We start from the raw sequence: 20,889 nt of genomic DNA, 5'->3' as shown, positions 1-20,889 counted from the left end.
ATGGATTTGTTTATGCTGGCAGTCCCCTGAGGCTTTCACAAAATTGGAGGCACCAGTCATTTGAATGTGGCTGTCTGCCCTTCTGCCTCCCAGACAAAGGATTAAAGACACAGACCAGCCTATCAAATGTTTTGCTTCTTAAAGGGCAGAATAGATATGCCTCATAAGAAATATGTAAAACAAATTCTGGTCAGTTGTTTGGATCTCCTATGTGACAATCTTCAAAAAGAAGTCCTTACCCTATAGAAAAAGATCTAGAAAGCAGCTCTTCTGTTTTAGCCTATGTGCAAAGACAAGAGAAAGTAAAAGCCACGTTTTAGAACATATTGCATCCCTAGTGGACAGGTGTTTCTTTACTTTGACAAGTGCTGAACCACTAGCATCAATCTGAGACTAGAATAACCAGTGTCCCTTAGTGACATGGTAATGCTTAACAAATTCTAATTACATTTCAGGGAAATCATTAAAATGATCTATGTTTGTTCATAAAAAGAGGAGGAAATAAATTCCACTGTGCAAAGGAGAGATCAATATCTCATTTAATGATTTGTTGCTTTCTATTATCTTGTTCTTTTTACATAAAATAAGTGGTAGAGAAGCAAGATACTCTGGAGGACCTCAAACTGTCCTCTTGAAGTTCCACAATAGTACATATGAAGAAAGTGTGGTCAAGGAGTTATCCAGAAAGATTCAGATTTCAGCAGATTTAGAGCCTGTCTGAGACCCAAGCATCATGACAATTTATGTTCTTCATCCGTTCCTTCCAGTTCTCGCTGTCCTAGCCTTTGGGCTGGTACTACAGGAAGAGGTCAAAGGGATTTTGTATTCATTTAAATGGCTGTCATAGAACAGATAAAAGAAATATGCTCTTTCTAGAGCAGGATCTCTCAAAGTTTAGAATACCTAGACCCCTCTTTATAATCATTCAGAGGCTCTGATTGATTTAGAGGCTCCCAGGTCTAGGGAAGTGCTCAGGAATCTGACTTCTAACAAGCACCCCAGGTGCTCTGAGACATTGTCCTAGGGCCACAAAGGCCCACAAAAAATACATTTTAAAATCATAATTCTTCCACCCAGAGGTGACTGTTATTAACATATTGATATATTTCAGTCTAGGTATGTGTATATGTACGATTTTATCTTCCAGTTATCTATCAAATTATTCAAATTTGAAATTCTGGTTTTTCCACTTAACCATACATGTGAACAGTTTCCCGTGTCATTAGTCTCTGAAAATACCACTTTAATTATTTCATAATTGTCCATTTTGCAGCCGTGTGGTGATTCATTCAGTCATCCCTTTAATGTTGGACATTTGCAATGTTTCCTGACTTTTACTTTTGTTTCAAATAGAAATCTGTGTCTGGTTTGTCAGCTACTTCCTCAAGACAGATTTATAGAAAGGAAATTACCTTTTTCAACAGAGTCCTAGGAAAGAATGAAGCCCTACTGTCCTGAGGCGTCCATTGTATGTAACGAGTTGTTATTCCTCTCATCTAGAGTGGGACTACTCAAGTGCCATCCTTGGGAGAACTGAGAAAACAGCCACTCGAATCATTTTCTGTGTTCTGGGATTTAGAGGAGGAACACTGGTTGAGAAAGGGAATATTTTTAAGGCTCTTGACACATATCGCAAATGGCTTTTTAAAATACTTCCTTGAGTGAGTACTTCAGTTCCAAGCATTTGATTCTTTGTAATTCTTGGTAGTATGGCTATTATTGTGAAAAGTATAGATTATTTCTATCATCTGAATTGTTTCTTCTTGGAGGGTAGGATGTGGCTAGAACATAGTATGATTGTGAAGTAATAAGACTAATTTTGACATGTGGTTTGTGGAACTGGTTTCATTACTTATGGTCACCGTTGAGGCTTTACAATATTTCTCATAGTATCTAGTACACTGCCTTGAATGTAGTTCAATGAACATTTTCTGAAAGAATTTGTAAATCCAACCTGTAGAGTAAAAAGAAAGAAGAAGACTTCGTAGGACCCTAAAATGAATTCTTACATTCAATTTTTATAGAAGAATGATGAAAATGGAGAAAAAATGAAACTGAGAGACCCTAACTGTCCCATTTCCATTGCTCACACTTATAATAAAATTTCTCTTTGAGTCAATTCAGCCTGTTCTTGTTATATGATTCATGAATCTAACATTTGACTCTTGAATGTCATAAACATACGCAAAATATGGCATACATAGAGTAATATGTGAGTCAATGACCTGCTGGTATAGACTGAGTATACACAAGCCCAGGAAATACCAACTAAGGGCATCATTATTGAGGGTTCAAGTGAAGCAAGAGTGACTTGACAGAAGTCATCACACGTTTTGTCTAATGGGCTTGAGCTGGCTCTCAGGTGGCAGGAGAGAACTCAGAGGAAGGTGGGGTAAGAGAAGCTGTATGAGCTAAAAAGGAGAAGGACTGAAACACTGGTGGCCTCCAGCATAGCGGTAGCAAAAATCCAGGATACAAAGGGGAGAAAGAAAATGCTCTTTCTCAAGGACATTATGATGGGTAGATATTCCATGTGACTTGGATAAAAAAAGAAAAAAGAAGAAGAAAGAAAGAAAGAAGGAAGGAAAGAAAGAAGGAAACTAAACTAGGTCTTAAATATTTTGAGAGCTGAAGTTGAAAGATGCCTTTTGAAATGTAAATGAATGTATACCTTGTTACCATCTGGTAACAAGAAGACTGTAAGAAAAGAGATAATTTCCATGATGCTTCAATATAAACACTAAGAATGCTGAGAGAGGGGAGTAGTGGTTGGAGGGGAAAGATGTAGAGGATCTTAACAGGAGGAAAGGAAACTGAGTAGTAAGAGCTTCTGATAATGAAGATAATCATAGCCTTCCCTAACATATATTGAAGGCAAGCTGGTTATCAGCTACACCAGGTAGGACCCATTTATCTCCCATTGCTGCGATGTAGGTAGAAGGGTGAGGAGGATAGAGACACTGAGGTGAAATATTTTTCTCACAGCCCTTGAAGGGTGGGTACCTGGAAGATGGAGTGGGAGCAGAAATGTCTCTCCCATCTCCTAACAGGGCCATCCAAAGAAGCTGTCCTCAGTGGAAAGACCACAGCTTCATCAGGAAGTGATGAGGTGAGGTGAGGCAAGATCAGAGCCCAGGTTGCAGAGCCAAATTTCAAATGAATGAAGTTAGAATTTAAATCCCTGACCTTTTCTTATCACCTTCATCTAAAATCTATCTAGCATAAGCAAGGAGAGTACCAGAAGCTTATGTTTAAAGGTGTAAATTAAGGAATTTTTTCTCATTTGTTCCTATTTTTGACCCAAGTTTTCATCTCCTTTAATATCCCCTTTCTTCTCTAATTCTGCATCTATCCTGCTCTGAGTGGTTGAATTGCAAGAGAGGTAAATGCAGCCCTTGGGTTTCCACCTGCCACATAGCCTTTGCTCTCCCAGTTTTCACTGGAGCAGGAGCATAGCACTGAGGTCCAGGCTGAATCTTGAAACCATCTCAGGCTCATTGCTTCATCTTTCCAGCCTCGATGTCCTCATAATGTCGTGATTAATACAAAACAGAAGCACATGAATGTGCTTAGCACAGCCTAAAAGAGGAACACTGAGCACCAAGCACTTGTTCCATGCTAGCCATTAGATCATGGCTTTCTCCAATCATATCTGCTTTAAACACTTTTTTTTTTTTTAATTTAAAACAGGTGGGGAAAAATAAAACCAAAATATGCAAGTTCTTACTCTCCAGAATTGATAGTTATTTAATTTGGTCATATTTATGTTGAGCCTCGGGTTGTACTGCTTCACCAGGGGCCGTGCATAAGCTGTGTGGCTGTTTCTGGCAGTTCTGTTGTATTCCCACCATGGGCTCCATTTCTGCCACTGAATACACGGACAGTCTATATGTATAAGTTTACAAACACACACATATAAACTCAGTATAGTTTGCACACGAGTTTAAAAGAATTTTAATTTACACAGATTGTGTAAGTGGTATGTTTCTTTTCTTCAACATCATGTTTTTTGAGGTTAACTCATGTTTAAATATAGTCTTAATTAACTTCATCGATGGATATTAGTTCGCTTTCCAAATGCGAGCATATTTGAAGAGTAATTCTTCTGTCGATGGGTATGAAGATTGCGTACAGTTTTTCCTCACATGCAATTATAAACAATTCTGCAATAAACATTCTTGTGCATCACTCTTGGACTAAAAGTGGGCATTTTTCTGTAGGATATATGCCTAAAAACTGCTTTAGGGAACTGCTGTGTGGTAAGTACATGCTTATTTTAGTTTCACCAAATATCATTAAATTATTCCCCCTACAAGGTACAGTAATTCTTGTTTCCTAACATCCTTACCAACACTTGATATTGTCAAGTTCTAATTTTTGCCAAATAATCTAGCATTGTTTCATAGGTTTATTGATTATTTTGATTTCTCCTTTTGTGATGTGCTTGCTGACATCTTTTGCCTATTGTTATCAGATAATTTGCCACAATTCCTTCTTTATGTGTCTACTTTTGCCACTGAGATGTACACATCTCAAGCATTGAGATGTTACTTTATTCAATGCTCTGTATCTCCAGTGCCTAACACAATGCCTGACCTCCATAAGCGATCACTGTATGAGTCATCGCTCATGACTAAAACTAATTTCCAACCACCTAACACTTAAGCCTTAATTTACACTTCACTTTGACAGCACTTTTTGAAGTTAGCTGGGTGCTATCCTGTTCACTAAGAATTAGGAACAGAAACTCTGGCCAATGAAATTCAATAAATTTTCACTAGTAATTGTATCCATGGAGAAATTGAAACAATGAGAGGAGAGGTGGTTTGTCTAGAGTCACAATATGTGTGATGCTCATAGCTATGACAGAGGGCAAGTCTTGTCACTGTAGATCTGACCTCCATCTTCAAGGTCACACAAAACTCCACAGAAGAAGAAAAAAATGTGAATATATAACTTACCTGGTAGCAGTTCTCTAGTGTGTTTTCCCATTTCAGTCTGGTAGAATAACCCACCATGTTTTTTTGGTAGTAATTTTCATCTTCCTTTTCCAACTTCTCAGTTGATTTTGTCAGTTTATTGAGGAGCTAATGTAAAACATCAATGTCACACATTCACTAACACATTTTTGAAAGCCCTTTGTAATTCCATAGAAAAAATTGTATGTGGCTCAATATGTTTCTCACCTCTCACGTACAGTCATAAACAGTGACTATAGTTGACAAAACCAAAGATCTTTATCAGAAAAAAATGCATGGCCAAACCTGAAGGAAACCCAAGGGCCTTCCAGTATGGTTCCCCCAATCTTACACATTGATGGGCTTGAGACCCTTACATAGGAAGTGATTTGTCTACACTCACACAATCACAGAGAAGGTCAAACAACACAGCTTTTGAGAATTGACAGTACAGGTCAAGACTGCAATTGGCCGATGAATCCCATAGTCTTGTCTGGTAAATCCTTCAGGCTCCTGTATTTCTTACTAGGTTAGGTACAGACTTACTTGTGGAATCACACAATTTTTAGAACTAATTTTTAGAATGAGTCTGGCTACTGTTCTATCTAGCAATATTGTTTTACTTTGACTATATAAACCCAGAAGTAGAGGTTTGGAATCAAACTTCCAGGATAAGAGTCCTGGTCCCAGCTGCAAACAAGTTACTTAACCTTCCTGAGCCACAGTTTTCTCATACTGGGTTGCTTTGAGAATTCGGGCACATCTTGGGACTCAGAAAACAATACCACAAAAATGAAGGTCTCAGAAGCAGCCTCAGAAGTAAAAGTTGCTCTCTGACCTTCTGGCCTCCTATCTCTCACTCCCGTTCTCCCCGGAGGCTATTGGTAGAAACCAGAATCCCTCTTCCCCAAGGAAGGTCACAGAAACCAGAACCCCTTTTCTCCAAAGCCAGCCGTAAATATCTAAAAATATTACTCTCACTTTTCCACTGCCTTTCTGTGTAAAAACTGGCCATAAAGAAATTATCTGACTTACTTGGTTTGACTGTAGGTCACAAGACCCCTTTTCCAGAGAGGGTCTTGCCCCATCCCCAGCAGGAAGGAAGGCTGCACAGAGAGGCCAAGAAGAGTCTAGAAAGAGGGCCTTACTGGGTTTCCCCATGCAGCCTATTAGCATTAGATTGCACCCCTTTTGTACATAATATTTCTACATTTTGTTAAACCTAAGCATAAACACAGACAAGTTCCCCTGTATCTTTGCATCTTTTTTCTGAAGGCTCCCATGTCACATAAAACTATGATCAAATACATCAGTATGCCTTTTCTCCTATTCATCTGCCTCTTGTCAGTGATTTTTAGCCTAACGTCACAGGGCAAAAGGGAAGATTTCCCTTGGCTCTGACATAGGTAACACAGATGAGGCAGATGGCACCTGGCATAGCACTCAAAATTTAGCCAGTATAATTATTGCCAGTGAAAAGCCTGAGATACATGCCCAATGTTCACTGCAAGTTATGGACAGCTTGATAGATGGTTTCCTCTCATACTGCTGCCCAATGATCTGCTCCCTTACAAAGAGCCCCCTCTTGCCTATCACCAAAATTTGTCATTCTCATTACTAAATCTTCTGGAAAATCAGTGTACAGTAATACAAAACTCCCTGGGCCAGGGTAGCTGAAACTGATTCTGAAAATACCCAGACAAGTAATTTCATGTTTCTGAGAAACAAAGAAGTTGGATTTCATGAATTATTCTCCAACTTTATAGATATATTTTTAAAGCATTCAATATCTTTCTTTTTCCTTTTTTTTTTTTTTTGGAGACAGGGTCTGGCTCTGTCACCCAGGCTGGAGTTCAGTGGTACAATCATGGCTCACTGGCTCACTGCAACCTCCCTGTCCTGGGTTCAACCAATGCTCCCATCTCAGCCTCCCAAGTAGCTGGGACCACAGGCATGTGCCACCACACCTGGCTAAGTTTTGTATTTTTTTTGCAGTGGTGGGGTTTCACCATGTTGCCCAGTCTGGTCTCCAACTCCTCTGCTCAAGCAATCTGTCTACTTCAGCCTCCCAAAGTTTTAGGATTATGAGTGTGGGCCATCGCACCCAGCCAATTCTCCAATTTTACTCTATTTAGAAATGACCTGAAATGCTTGTAAAAACTGCAAATTCCAGAATTCTACAAATAGCAATACTTATTTCATACTGTAGTGGGATTAGAAAATCTGAATTTTGACTGTATCTCCTCTGATGGTTCTGATGCAAATGGTCTTCAAATCCTTCTTTAAAAAACATCAAAGACTCCCCTGATTTAGTAGTTTAGGAGTTTCAAGGACAGAGACAAAGGCTGTTAAAATAGACCCTCTCATGGCCGGGCGCGGTGGCTCAAGCCTGTAATCCCAGCACTTTGGGAGGCCGAGACGGGCGGATCACGAGGTCAGAAGATCAAGACCATCCTGGCTAACACGGTGAAACCCCGTCTCTACTAAAACTACAAAAAAACTAGCCGGGCGAGGTGGCGGGCGCCTGTAGTCCCAGCTACTCGGGAGGCTGAGGCAGGAGAATGGCATGAACCCGGGAGGCGGAGCTTGCAGTGAGCTGAGATCCGGCCACTGCACTCCAGCCTGGGCGACAGAGCGAGACTCCGTCTCAAAAAAAAAAAAAAAAAAAAAAAAGGACCCTCTCTATTTAGGGACATGTTGACTAACCTTACAATCATGAAAAAACATTCATCCAAAATGTTGAATATTAATACTGTTTACTTTTTTTATTCCAATTGATATGTGGGCTATACAACTGTCCCCCAGCTCTGATGTATGACCTACACAAGACGTATCTGGTTTTGTATCAAGTTGAATGAACCACATCTGTCTGTAGAAATGCAAGCTTGTGAACATTAACCTAGCAACAGTTCAATGCAAGGACTCAGAGAGTCATCGTTATACTCTGCTAAATCATTGTCCTCAGATTCTTACTGAGAATGCTCAGCACTCCAGGAATGAAACTGAGTTGCTTTTGAGATCACCATTAATATTGATTAATATTAATGAATATTAAAATTAATATAGCCTGCACTATAGAGCTGTGGACTAGAATTTTCTGCTCAGCAAATTTATAGCAGATAGTTCCAAGTATATATATGAAAGAAGAATGTATACTCATATATATATATGTGTGTGTGTGTGTGTGTATATATATATATTTTTTTTTTAAGATGGAGTCTCGGTTGGCCAGACTGGAGTGCAGTGGTGCGATCTCAGCTCACTACAACCTCCACCTCCCAGGTTTAAGTGATTCACCTGCCTCAGCCTCCCGAGTAGCTGGGATTACAGGCATGTGCCACTGTGCCCAGGGTTTCACCATCTTGGCCAGGCTGGTCTTGAATTCCTGACCTCAGATAATCTGTCCACCTCAGCCTCCCAAAGTGCTGGCATTGTAGGCCTGAGCCACTGTGCCCAGCTATAGACTCCTGTATTCTTACTTAAGGAACTTCTCAGAAATCTTTACTAAAATTTGTCAAAGATTGACTTCTTTTCCTTTCCTTCCTTTTTTTTGCTCTTGGAACAAACATCACATTCATTTGTTCACCAGACATTGAGGGCCTTCTATGTGTCATGTGCAAGGCTTTGGGAATAGAAAACGGAACAAGACAGGCTCCCTCTCTAGTCAGGGACCCACAGACCATTACCATCTGGTGTGCTGATAGAATTATATAGGTACTACCGGGAAGGACATCAAGAGAGGCATCTAAACTAGCCTTGAAATTAAAATGACATTTCAGCTATAACTTGGTGCATAGTAGGTGCTCAAAAAATTGATCTCCATATGAATAAAACTAAAATGAAAGTAGGAGTTGGTGAGGTAAAATAGCATGGCAGGATACAGAAGAACATTTTTTGGTGAAGTTGGATCACACAGTTTACGATGGAGAATGGGGAGAGGTGATGTTGAAGAGATTGGCAAGGTTCAAGTCAGGAACGGTCTTACAGGCCACGTGAAAGAGTTTTCCTTGGCTGAGTGCGGTGGCTCACGCCTGTAATCCCAGCACTTTGGGAGGCCGAGGTGGGCAGATCATTTGCGGTCAGGAGTTTGAGAACAGCCTGGCCAACATGGCAAAACCCCATCTCTACTAAAAATACAAAAATTAGCCAGATATGATGGTGTGCACCTGTACTCCCAGCTATTTGGGAGGCTGAGGCAAGAGGATTGCTTGAAACTGAAGGTGGAGGTGGCAGTGAGCCAAGACTGTGCCACTGAAGTATCTGGTTTGAGTTAGAATCGGGAGGATATGGTGGGTGATGATATTCAAAGACACAGAAAACACAGAAATAAAGATTATCTTGGGTAGAAAGAAGTGATGGTTGGATTTTGGATATTGAGTTTGAGGTGTCAGAAAGCAGTTTACAGACTGGTTTGGTCTAGAGATACAGCTTTGGGTATTGCCAGCATAGATACTGTAGTTGAAGTCTTGAGAATATACTTATTGAGTATGTATTATTTATTGAGTACCTGATATCAAGTGTACTGTATCAGACACTGGAGAGACAATGGTGAAGAGAACAGAGTGAGGCCCAGAAGAGAAATCTTCAGAAACTGCAATATATAAAGATCAGGCCAAAAAAGGCAGCCCATAAAGAATCTAATTTAAAATTTACAGAAAGGAGGAGGAAAACAAAAGCATGGGTTGTTACTAAAGTCAAAAGAGGAGAATGTTTCTACAAAGGGGAAGTAAACAATGCTTAATACTTCTGAGAAGTGAACTAAGGTAAGACTTGGAAAGTACCTGTTAGCTTTAGCAATGAGAAGACATTGTTTTCAATGGCAAGAACACTCTTAGTGGAAAGATGGGGAAAGCCTGATTAGGGTGATTTGTAGAGCGAACAGAAGATGAGGAAGTGGAGACAGAGCAGACACCCCTTTCACTAAGATGTACTGTAAAAAGGAGACATGACAATATCTGGAGAGGAACGGAAGACCCCATAAATAAGTGTCCCTGCAACTTTCTTTACTCTTGTAAGATGGGGAGAAGGTGCAACAGACTATTTGTGCCTTCCCACCAAATTAGGTCATGAGGGTTCCACCTACACTTCCAGAATGTCTGTTGTTGAAGCCACCCCCATCTATGGAATTTGGTTATAGCAGCCTGAACAGACTATAAGTCAGGGGGAGTCATAGAAGACTGGTGGGGAGGAATCATTAGGGAGAGGGCTGTCCAAGATATGGGAAATATGGGATAATCAAGAGAGGGCCTCTGGGAGGCAGGATGGGATGAGATTAGAGCACAGGATGGAGAACTGGCCTCTCCATTGCAGATATGTAAATGCTATTACTTCAGTAGGCAGGTGGCTGTGCTGACTTCTATTTACTCTGTGAGGTAGGAGGCAAGATACTGTGCCAGGAGTGCGTGGATGAAGGTGTGAGGAGAACGGAGGTTTAGATCAGCTTCTGGTGAGAGAATCAAGACTCCTGGGCAGGAAACAAGGAAGAATTTGCTGAGCAGCACAGAGCATCAGCTCAGGTGATCATGAGCGCTTCTATGTGAGATGAGAAAATGAATGCCTCCCTCTTGGGTGTTCAGCTTCAGGATTAACAAAAGCTGCCTGATTAAGCAAGGAAGATGGCATGGGTGTGTGACAGAGTAACAACCAAAGTTATGGTTACCAGCTGGAGGAAGGGAGAGAGCACTGTGGACCTTTACTTCCCAGGAAGCTGCTGATGAGGGTAGGAAGAGGAAATTCACCACTTAGCTGCCATGCTTTTTTCTTTATTATTGCATGACATCAATAAAGAATAGCTTCTAATGAGCACTCAGAATGCCTAGGCAGGTCCTGGCACTGAGTATTTTAACAGACTGTGGGTTCGCCTCCTCGGAAGCTGCCTCATTATTCAATACTTATTATGATCATTTCCAACTGTGAAGACTGACATGGAAAGAAATAAGACTCTTGTGAAATCTTGCTAACAATGAATTTAAGTTATTCAATGGATATTTCTTCAGATTAAAGAGCTACTTGCGATGACAATTTTCTCTTCCTTTTAAGGGGTTTGCAGGGGTGCTGGTTGCATTTCCTTAGTAGGGACTCATCTTTTGTAGAAGATATTGACTATTTCAAAGTTTTTCAATCTGGGGCCCATACCACAAGAGGTATGCAAGATAATCTATGGGGGTGTAAGCAGAAAATCTTTATTTTATTCCTGTACCCCAATATTATTTGTGTTCATTTTGCCTGAAAACTTAGTGGTCAAGCTTACTCTTACTTAATATATGAGTCTACACTGATGCTCACACATGGACAGTTGTGGATTCTGAAATGGCCTGGCGGGAGGGTGGGGATTCTACAACCTGAAAAGCTGCCGTAGGCCCTCACTGTGTTTTCCCTTCCAGCATCTGGGACATGTGGCCATTGACATATACCTGGGCCATGTAGTTTTACAGACAATATCTGGCTTCAGTTAGGTTAGCATAAACAAAATGCACAAATATCTTAGAAGATTTCTTCCAAGAACCTGTAGATTGATGTTCCACTAACAATTTAATCACAAAGAATCCACAGCAAAATGTCCGAGCTGACGCTGCCACCTCTCCTGGTTGTGTGTTACTACCCACGTGAAAGGGCAAACAGTGAAATGAGATCTGACAAAAATTTTGATGAACAAATAAAAAATTATCGAGAAGGCTGGCCAGGGGTGGTGGCTCATGCCTATAATCCCAGCACTTTGAGAGGCTGAGGCAGGCAGATCACTTGAGGTCAGGAACTTGAGACCAGCCTGGCCAACATGGTGACACCTTGTCTAAGCTAAAAATGCAAAAAAAGAAAAAGAAAAAGAAAAAAAAATTAGCCAAGCCTGGTGGTGCGCACCTATAGTCCCAGCTACTCCAGAGGTTGGGGTGGGACAATCTCTTGAAGCTTGGAGTCGGAGGATGCAGTGAGCCAAGACTGCACCACTGCCCTCCAGCCTGGGCCACAGAGTGAGACTCTGTCTCAAGAAAAAAAAAAAAAAAATTATCAAGAAGACTATTAGAAATATGCATTTAAATTTACTATGGTTAAGGCTGAACCTTGCTCCAAGTATATATTTTTCCTGAAAACATTACTTAAAGATTATCTAAAGACATCATGGTTGCTAATCATTTCAAATATTATTTCATCTTTCTCTCATCCTGGAAACATTTCTACTTTTATGCTTCATAATGTTCATAACATATTAACATAATACATAAAGTACTATATGTAACAAACAACATATATAAAGTATTTTTTTAACTTATTTGGGGTATTAGCTGAGAGGTTTTTTTAAGATAATATTAATAGAGTTTCCTTTCAAAAAATTTGGGCATCATTGGTCTCATTTGTCATCTGTCAATAATATTTTTAAAGAATACATGTGGTCCAGGCAAAGTAGCATGCTTCTGTAGTCCCAGCTACTTGAGAGGCTGAGGTAGGAGAATCCCTTGAGCCTAGGACTTTCATGCCAGCCTGGGCAGCACAGTGAGATCCCTTCTATTTAAGAAAATGAAAATAAAGTTTAAAATGTGTGTGTGTGTTGTGTGTGTGCGTGTGTGCGCGTGCGCACAAGGAATGATTTGGAATCCCCTTTTATGCTCTGTCAAGCTACATCTCTGCAGGGATCCCACAGAGAAAGAAGAATCAACCCATTCTCTTGTGTTTGTAGCTAAGGGCAGCAAGCCCATCCATCTCTATGGCACATGCACTCAGCCAGCCATGACAGCTTACCTTCCGCCTCTCCTTCTCAGTCGTAGATTGCTTGGAGCTTTCTACAAGCTGGAAAAGTGCTTCATGTTTCTTGGTACTAACCATTAATTTCTTCTTGGCCTACAGTGAGAAACATACAAACAACAAAAAAAGGAGCAGAGGCTGATGCCAAGAGAAAACTCTTCTCTTTTGGAACAAAGCACATTCATGTGCTAGCTTTAACAATTATGTATCCTAGAATCCTCCAAAGGCTGAAACAAAAATGCATACTCATTCCCATCCCTACTTCAAAATGTACCTAAAACATCAGAGCAGCTAACACTTTGTCCTGAGAACTCCTGCATATTTTTTCATTATATTGGGTACCCTCAAGAGGGTTTTGAATTTTGCTAAATCATCGAAGACCTGCAAACTTCCAAAATAATGTTCTAGTGAGCATAATTGCTTTACCACAGAAGAAATCACAACAAACACGGAAGACTGCCTGCATCATTCTTTACATCAACCTAGGCTACAATTGAGATTGTTTTAAGATGTTATCTTAAAACGTGTGGCAAGGGTTGCAATTTGCTTCCTGATGGCCAAGCCTGAGAGCTGGGCATTTGCCTGGCATCTTGTGAAACGCCCTGCACTTGCTGGAGTTGGAGAAGTAGAAAGAAGTGGGGAAGGAAGGAGCACTCAGAGTCTCCCTACCCTGTTCATGCTGACCCCTTGGAGCAGGTTAGGATTTAGGGGATAATTTCCTAGTCTACCTAGTTGAATTTAGCTGAAGATGATGCTCCAGAGATAAATTATGCAAACAGAATTTGGTTTAAGTTGGATTTAGCCTGTTCAGGAAGTAGGCTGATTGAAAGACTTTGGCTTTTTGCCTCGAGGTTGCAAGGACTGTCAAACCAGATAGTAAAGGGGAGGTCTCTCTTCCTTGGCTTTTTAGCTTGGGAATCAGAGGCAACGCCTTCTGCCTCCCTCTAAATGTGAGAAACCTCAGCAAAGGAAAATTAAAGAAATAAGCTCATGGCCCTCTTTCTCCACCTCCTGTCAGCCACCTGCCTGCTGGGAAATAAGATTGTGAGGCATGAATATTTGGTCCTTTAAGGCTTTTCATTAGAGTCTCCTAAATAGACTGTACTTCATTACTGACATGCTGAATCCCTTGAATTGTAACTTCAAGGGAGAAATTTATTATAGCCCAAGAATTTTATGTTCTCTAATTTCTCTGTCACTCTTCATAAAAAAAAAATGAAATCTTTTATTTAGAAAAATGACTTGATAGAAACTGGGAAATGATAAAGGATATTTTTTCTTGGGAGCAATTGCAGCCTCTCAGCATTATTTCTGGCTTTTGATTCATTGTACTGAATTCCTGTGAAAGCTGAATATTTAAAGAAAATGGATTTTTAAAAACAAATCCTTTTAAAGGCCAGGTGTAGTGGCTCATGCCTGTAATCCCTACACTTTGGGAAGCCAAGGTGGGCAGATCCCTTGTGCCCAGGAGTTTGGGATCTGCCTTGGCAACATAGCAAGACCCTGTCTCTATTTCTTTAAAAAAATAAAAAACAATTCCTTTTAAAGAAAACTCATAAAATCCATGGCAAAACTAAAAACAAATGACTGGACACTGTTGCTGGGACTTATTATAAAAGTGATTTTCATGAGCATCCTTTTACCATTGTAACTACTGTGGACATAGAAATTCACTTACATCAAACACTTTTTATTAATGTCTTCAGTCTTATGGAGTCAGTCCTCAGTTTTGGCAGAAGCTTTGGAAGTAACACCAAGTTTGCCTGTTTCTGAGGGCGTTTATCTCTAGTTATTTGGCATCAGTGGCTGTTTACTTGTAAAGGTTCTCTGTGGGCACTAACGCTTTGGAGATGAAAAAGGATTTCAACACTTACAGAACAAGTCTTCTCAGAGGGGTTCATTGAGTCTTGTTAGCAGATTTACTGCTAGTCCTTTCTACCTGAAATGAATTCCTCCTATACTACATTGTTCTAGAATAATCTTCTGTGCATATGGATCCCATCTGTTATTTTCTCTGCTTCAGAACTCATACTGATATGCTCTAGCTTCCCACATCAGATCGTAATTCCTCTCCTTAGAATGTACTCCCTATTTCCTGCACATATGTCATCTAGCCAACTAAATTTTAAATTACTTGAAAAAAAGTTATGTCTTAGAATAGTGCTGTGCACAAAAAGTGGACCCCACATACTCATGCAATTGATATATGCATCCCCTTTTACATATCACTACCCACCCCTCACTGGGCCACTCTTACTAGTGATGTACATATCACTAACACCTTTCTACAAATGAAAAAAAACAAAACCCAGGTAGTGTTTATCATTTGCTGTAAGTTACAAATTATACAGAATGGCAGTCAGCATAATGTAATGATTAAGAGTGGTGACTCTGGAACCCAACTTATGATAACCATTGATTCAACCATTAACCAGCTCTGTAACCTTGGGAAAATTACTTCAACTCTCTCTATCTCCATTGCCCAATCTGTAAAATGGGGCAATGCACAATGACATATGACATTGGGTTATTGTGATGATTAAATACATAAATGTAGAGCACTTAGCACATAATAAGTTCTAAATAATCATATTTAGAGCCATGCACTTCCATTGGTTTGATGAAAAATATATCTATGTAACAACTCAGGTAAGGAAACATTTTTCTCTTCAGTTAGCACTTAGAAGTACTAATGCTAGAACGTCATCACATTTGTATGAAAGCAAAACACTTCAATTCTAAAACCTGAGTTTACACAAATGATATCTGTGGATACTTGCCTTAATTTGCTGATTCCAGTTGCTAATGACAAGATTTGCTGTCTTTTCAACTTCATTGTCAAGCTATTGAAGAAGGAAAAAGGAAACAAAGCTTTGCTTTCTTCTTCTTTAGTCACTGCAATAGACTAAATGTTTGTGCCCCTAAAATTTATAGATTGAAACCTATTCCCTCAAAGTGATGGTGTTTGGAGGTGGAGTCTTTGAGAGATGATTAGGTCATGAAGGTGGAGCCCCCATGAATGAGATTGGTGCCCTTATAAAAGAGACTCCAAGAGCTGCCTAGCCACTTCTGCCATCTGATGTTACAGTGAGTAAATAGCCACTGATGAACCAGGAAGTGGGCCCTCATCAGACAGCTAATGTGCAGGTGCCTTGATCTTGGACTTCCCAGCCTCCAGAACTGTAAGAAACAAATTCCTATTATTTATAAGCTATCCAGTTTATGGTATTTTGTTAGAGCAGCCTGAACTAAGACAGTCACAGTACTAGCTTATCAATCACTATTACAATTCATGGGAATTTCAAGATCCTACAATGGACATATTAGACAAATTATCTTATCCCTGTGTCAAGTAACAGGACTTAGTAAAATAATTATTTCTAATCTATAAGAATGTAAAAAGCATGCAAAGATGTGCAGTCATGTGCAAGAGGCCCTTGCATGAGCTGATATTGTTGCTAGTCCCATCACATCATCTTCCATGTCAATCCATGCAGCAAAAACCTCAACACCGTGAAAACTGGTAACAGTCCTAACAGTGCCAATTTTACTATGTGTCTCCATTGCCCCTGAAGTGAATATTGCTTTAATTTCAAAGATATTGAACTCTTAATCATAATTAACTTTTTTCCTTGCTTTTAAATAGCCAAAGAGACAGTAATAATAATGATGAAAATGATCCTGACAACTTCCCAGGGAGATCTGATGGAAGTTACAGCAGAACATTTTTCCCCGGAACACAGACCCTGCAATCAGCCATTATTCAACCACTCTGAGATCTAGCGAATGCTACACTTTTATTTTTTTCCAGTTGGTTCAATTTAGAGTATATGGTTCATTGTAATAGACACAATGAAAATATTTTATGTACTATGCTACTTTTGATTTCATGTATGTGGCTGGAATGTGGAACAAGTTCACTTTAGAAAATCAAATCTAATCTTTTGTGAGAGTAGAGTGGGATGGTGGAGTGCAGTGGAGAGGGGCAATGCAGAAAAGAAGAAAAACAGGACCAGTAGTTTGGGGGTGCTCATGACATCCATTAACTAAAGCACTGTGATCAATTATCACAGGACTATGCCTCATTTATGGTAAATATTAAAGAAATGCTAATGACTTATATTATGCAGTGTGAAAAATATTTTGTAATCAATGAAATATAGACTAGTAATTGGTTTTTATTAAGCTGGCTTGCTAAGGCAGGTTATATTGCTTGCTAGTAATTCCCATCAAGTTCTGTCCATCACCCGAAACTGAATAGAGCATCCTTTCTGGTAAAATATACCTATGTACATACAAATATCAATTCCACTTCCTGACTCAGCTTAATGAGTTTGAATAAAATTTTTAAAAATCATTTCTCTTCCATCAGAACTTTCATACCTCTCCTCATCCTTCTGACTTGCCCCTGAGGATGTGCTTTATCTGACTGTATTTCCTTGAAACTCTCCCTTAACCACCACCCCTTCCCTTCACAGGGACCACCTACCACAGCTTACAAACATCTTACCTGCACCTGGTCCTGAAACAAACAGTGACCATAACCCTACCCCTATGAGAGCCAAGCAGTGTTTATTAAACACCCAATTATGTTGCCTAGGAGTAGAGTATAAAGTGCTTAACTACTGAATAATACACAAAGAAAAAGAAAAAGGAACACAAATGTAACTGTTCTAGGCCAAGGGCAGTGGCTGACGCCTGTAATGCCAGCACTTTGGGAGGTCGAGATGGGCAGATCACCTGAGGTCTGGAGTTGTAGACAAGCCTGACGAACATGGTGATACCTGGTCTCTACTAAAAATACAAAAATTAGCCAGGCATGATGGCAGACGCCTGTAATGTCAGCTACTCGGGAGGTTGAGGCAGGCAAATCGCTTGAACCCGGGAGGTGGAGGTTGCAGTGAGCCAAGATGATGCCATTGCACTCCAGCCTGGGCAACAAGAGCAAAACTCCGTCAAAAAAAGAAAGGAAAAGAAAGAACGGGAGAGAGAGAGAAAAAAAAGAAAGAGAAGGAAGGAAAGAAGGAAGGAAGGAAGGAAGGTAGGAAGGAAGGAAGGAAGGGAGGGAGGGGGGGAGGGAGGGAAAGAAAGAAAAACTGTTCTAGAAGGAAAGGCACAGAGAAAGAGTAGAGGATCTGCTATCAGAGGACCAGATGCCCCTGAAAGGATTGTTGAATTATTTTTCCGTAATTTTTAGGATATTTGAGGATTGTACCCATTATTACCTTTACATAATACCAAGCTAATAAGCTAGAAAACATCTTCGTAAAAATAGTGCTTACCATTCTCTTATTTACAAACAGAATGATAAAATTGTTTTTAAAATACAAAAAAAAGTATAAAAATGAAATAAAACCTCCAATTTCACCATCTAAAGATCACTCATTAACATTTTGAGAAGCTTCTGCCAGTTTTCTCTATACATATATAATATATACATATTCATTTTATGAAGTTGAGATTGTATAAATTAGACTTTTTTGTTCTGCTTTATTTAACAGTATACTGTGAAAAACAATCCCCATGTGATTAAATTCTTCTACAGTAAGGTTTTGAATGGTTGCAAATTATTCTATTGCTTGAATTTATCACAATTTATTTTGAATGATTCAGTAGTTTCCAGTTTTTCACTATTATAAGCAATGCTCTAACAAACATCCTTGTACATAAATCTTGGATTTGTGTTTTTTATTATTCATTTATTTTAAAATAAATACAAGTATTTATTTTATTTTTAGGATAAATTCCTGAAACCTGGTACCACGTTCAAATCACCTTTTCCTTTCTGGGCTAAACACAGGAATCTTGCTTTAAACAGGAAAAGTAAAGAAAGGTTTGGACTCACTGATTTTCTCTTCTTCTCTTGTACATTTAGGACTTGATAAGTCGGTTTTATTGCTTCCAATTCAATTGCTTTGCCAAGTTTTCTGGAAATAAAACATAAAAGACACAGAAGCATAGTATCAGGGTTTATATCTACTTTCCAAATTACTTTCTGGGGAAACAAAGTAGTGTGTTCTGGCACATCAATTCAGTGCAAGTTGGAAGTGGAATATTTGTAGCATACCCACTTTAAATATTTATGACTCGCTTTAGAGTTGGAGAAAGGCCAGGGTGGGAGAACTCACTGATGCAGGTCCGCTGTGGATTTCATTCCCTCTGAGGCCCAGGCCCAGGCACTGCTGATACAGCTAAAGGCAAAAACAGTGGGGAACAAAGGTGAGTGTCATTTTCCTAGGAAATAGGATGTGCTGGCTAGAAATACAGCATCACATCTGATTCACCACATTCAACAATTGCATTCACTTCCCTAACCTTATTTCAATTTCTCTGTGAGATTAAATTCTGCCAATACATTTATTTGCACTATACTCATTATATATACTGCTTTTTTTTCCAGTCATTTTTCATTTAGATTTTCATTTCCTATTTCATATCTGTATAAAATAGTGGAAATGGCCAGGTGTGGTGGCACTGCCTCAGTCTCCTAAAGTGCCTATAAATCCCAGCAATTTAGGAGGCTGAGGTGGGAGGATCACTTGAGGCCACAGGTTCGAAACTAGCCTGCGCAACACACACAGCGAGAACTTTTCTCTACAAAAAAAATTTGAAAATTAGCCAGGTGTGGTGATGCATGCCCATAGTCCTAGCTACTATGGAGGCCAAGGTAGGAGGATTGCTTGAGCCCAGGAAGCTACAGTGAGCTATGATCATGCCACTGTACTGCAGCCTGGGCAACAGAGCCCCTTCCCCTGAGCCCCTCTCCCCACCAAAAAGAAAAAAATAAGAAATAAAAATAAAATAAAATAGGGGAAATAAAATAGCCAAGGGTGAGAACAGGTTGGTCATAGGATACACATAGGTATGAAAAAACTGAGACTCAGAAAAGTTAAGTGATAAAGGGCTTGAGAGCCCTGCTCACGTCCTGCTGCTGTCCTTGGGGTTGGAGTCCGGCTCCTGTTCCCTGCTGGGTTTGAAGACAACAGCTCAGATAGTTTATGGTCCTATAAGCAGTATCTCACTTTAACACAAAGGATAATGCTACCCAGTCCCTCATGGCATAGTGGGAGGATTAGGAAGTGTGATGTCATTTTTCTCCCACAGTGGCCCCATCTAGTCTGCCTTCAACAGTCAGGATAGTAAGTCCAGTCACATCAAGAAACCCCAAGTACAGAGGCCTGTGTAGATTCTGATGAAGAGGAAGGGGGTGGATCTGCATCCTTGCCTTAATCAGAATGGTGCAGAGGTTTTGCCCCAAAATGCCTTAGTTTGCATCCTGCAGTCTAAGAATAAGAGAACTAGACCAAAAGATGCCAGATTTTCTACGCATCCAAAGCCAGATACGAGCTTAGGCACAAGAGCATACCTGCTATGTACTTACAATTATAGGAGATTCCAGAAAACACTAAATGAATCTATATTGACAGGAAGCAGATCAGTGATTGCTTGGGATTGGGTGGGAAGGAGTGCAAACAGGCATGATAAATCTTTTGGTGTGATGGAAATGTCCACATTTTGATTTTAGTGGTGGCTACACAGGGTATTTACATATGTGAAAACTGATCAGATCATATGCTTAAAACGGGTGCTTATTATTGCATGTAAATTAAAACTCAATATAGCTGATTTTTAAAAAATGAAGTCAGGCACATTTTAGGGTAGAGTATCTGACATTTGCCCCTTGGAGGAGCTGGGTATCAGGACAGGACCAAGCATGTGGCCTCAGAAGGGCCTGTGTCTGAATGGAGATGCTCCCCCTTTGTTTTCTGCATGACCTTGGAAGAATCTCTGGCCCTCACTTAACTGATCTTTTAAAGTAGAAGTAACTTGGTCAACACCTGGGAAAAGACGGGGTAAAAACTGAAAGAGAAGGAAGGAAGGAAGGAAGGAAGGAAGGAAGGAAGGAAGGAAGGAAGGAAGGAAGGGAGGGAGGGAGGGAGGGAGGGAGGGAGGGGGAAGAAAGGAAAGAAAGAAAGAGAATTAGAAGTAATGAAGTAATAAGATATCTGTAGTACCTAACACAGATTTGAGTATGGATAAAAATTCACTAATGTTTACTGTTAAATACTGTACTAATCCCAATTGGCCTAACATTCTGGACCTGCCAACTCTTTGGTAGTATTCTGCTGGATGCCGCAGCTGCAGCACAATACACACGCCCCTACACCCCTATACCTCTCATTCCTCAGGAGGC

At 40.0% G+C, this 20,889-nt stretch overlaps 1 protein-coding gene across 3 annotated transcripts in view; it reads right to left on the bottom strand.

Annotated features, from left to right (window-relative positions):
• Nucleotides 1-20,889, bottom strand: part of NOSTRIN (nitric oxide synthase trafficking) — a 63,601-nt gene that overhangs the window by 16,529 nt on the left and 26,183 nt on the right. For 2 of the 3 annotated variants that reach the window (XM_007965263.3, XM_007965261.3), the window contains exons 4-8: nucleotides 18,824-18,886; nucleotides 18,541-18,622; nucleotides 15,476-15,538; nucleotides 12,693-12,791; nucleotides 4,962-5,087 (exon numbers count right to left, since the gene is read on the bottom strand). In XM_007965263.3, coding sequence (XP_007963454.3) covers nucleotides 4,962-5,087; nucleotides 12,693-12,791; nucleotides 15,476-15,538; nucleotides 18,541-18,622; nucleotides 18,824-18,886 — 433 coding nt within the window. The remainder of the gene's footprint in view (nucleotides 1-4,961; nucleotides 5,088-12,692; nucleotides 12,792-15,475; nucleotides 15,539-18,540; nucleotides 18,623-18,823; nucleotides 18,887-20,889) is intronic. The other variant, XM_007965262.3, reaches the window with a different exon arrangement.

Source organism: Chlorocebus sabaeus, chromosome 10 (genome assembly GCF_047675955.1).
Source record: "Chlorocebus sabaeus isolate Y175 chromosome 10, mChlSab1.0.hap1, whole genome shotgun sequence".
NCBI classification, from domain to species: Eukaryota; Metazoa; Chordata; class Mammalia; order Primates; family Cercopithecidae; genus Chlorocebus; species Chlorocebus sabaeus.
This window is presented reverse-complemented; position numbering and strand designations above follow the sequence as displayed.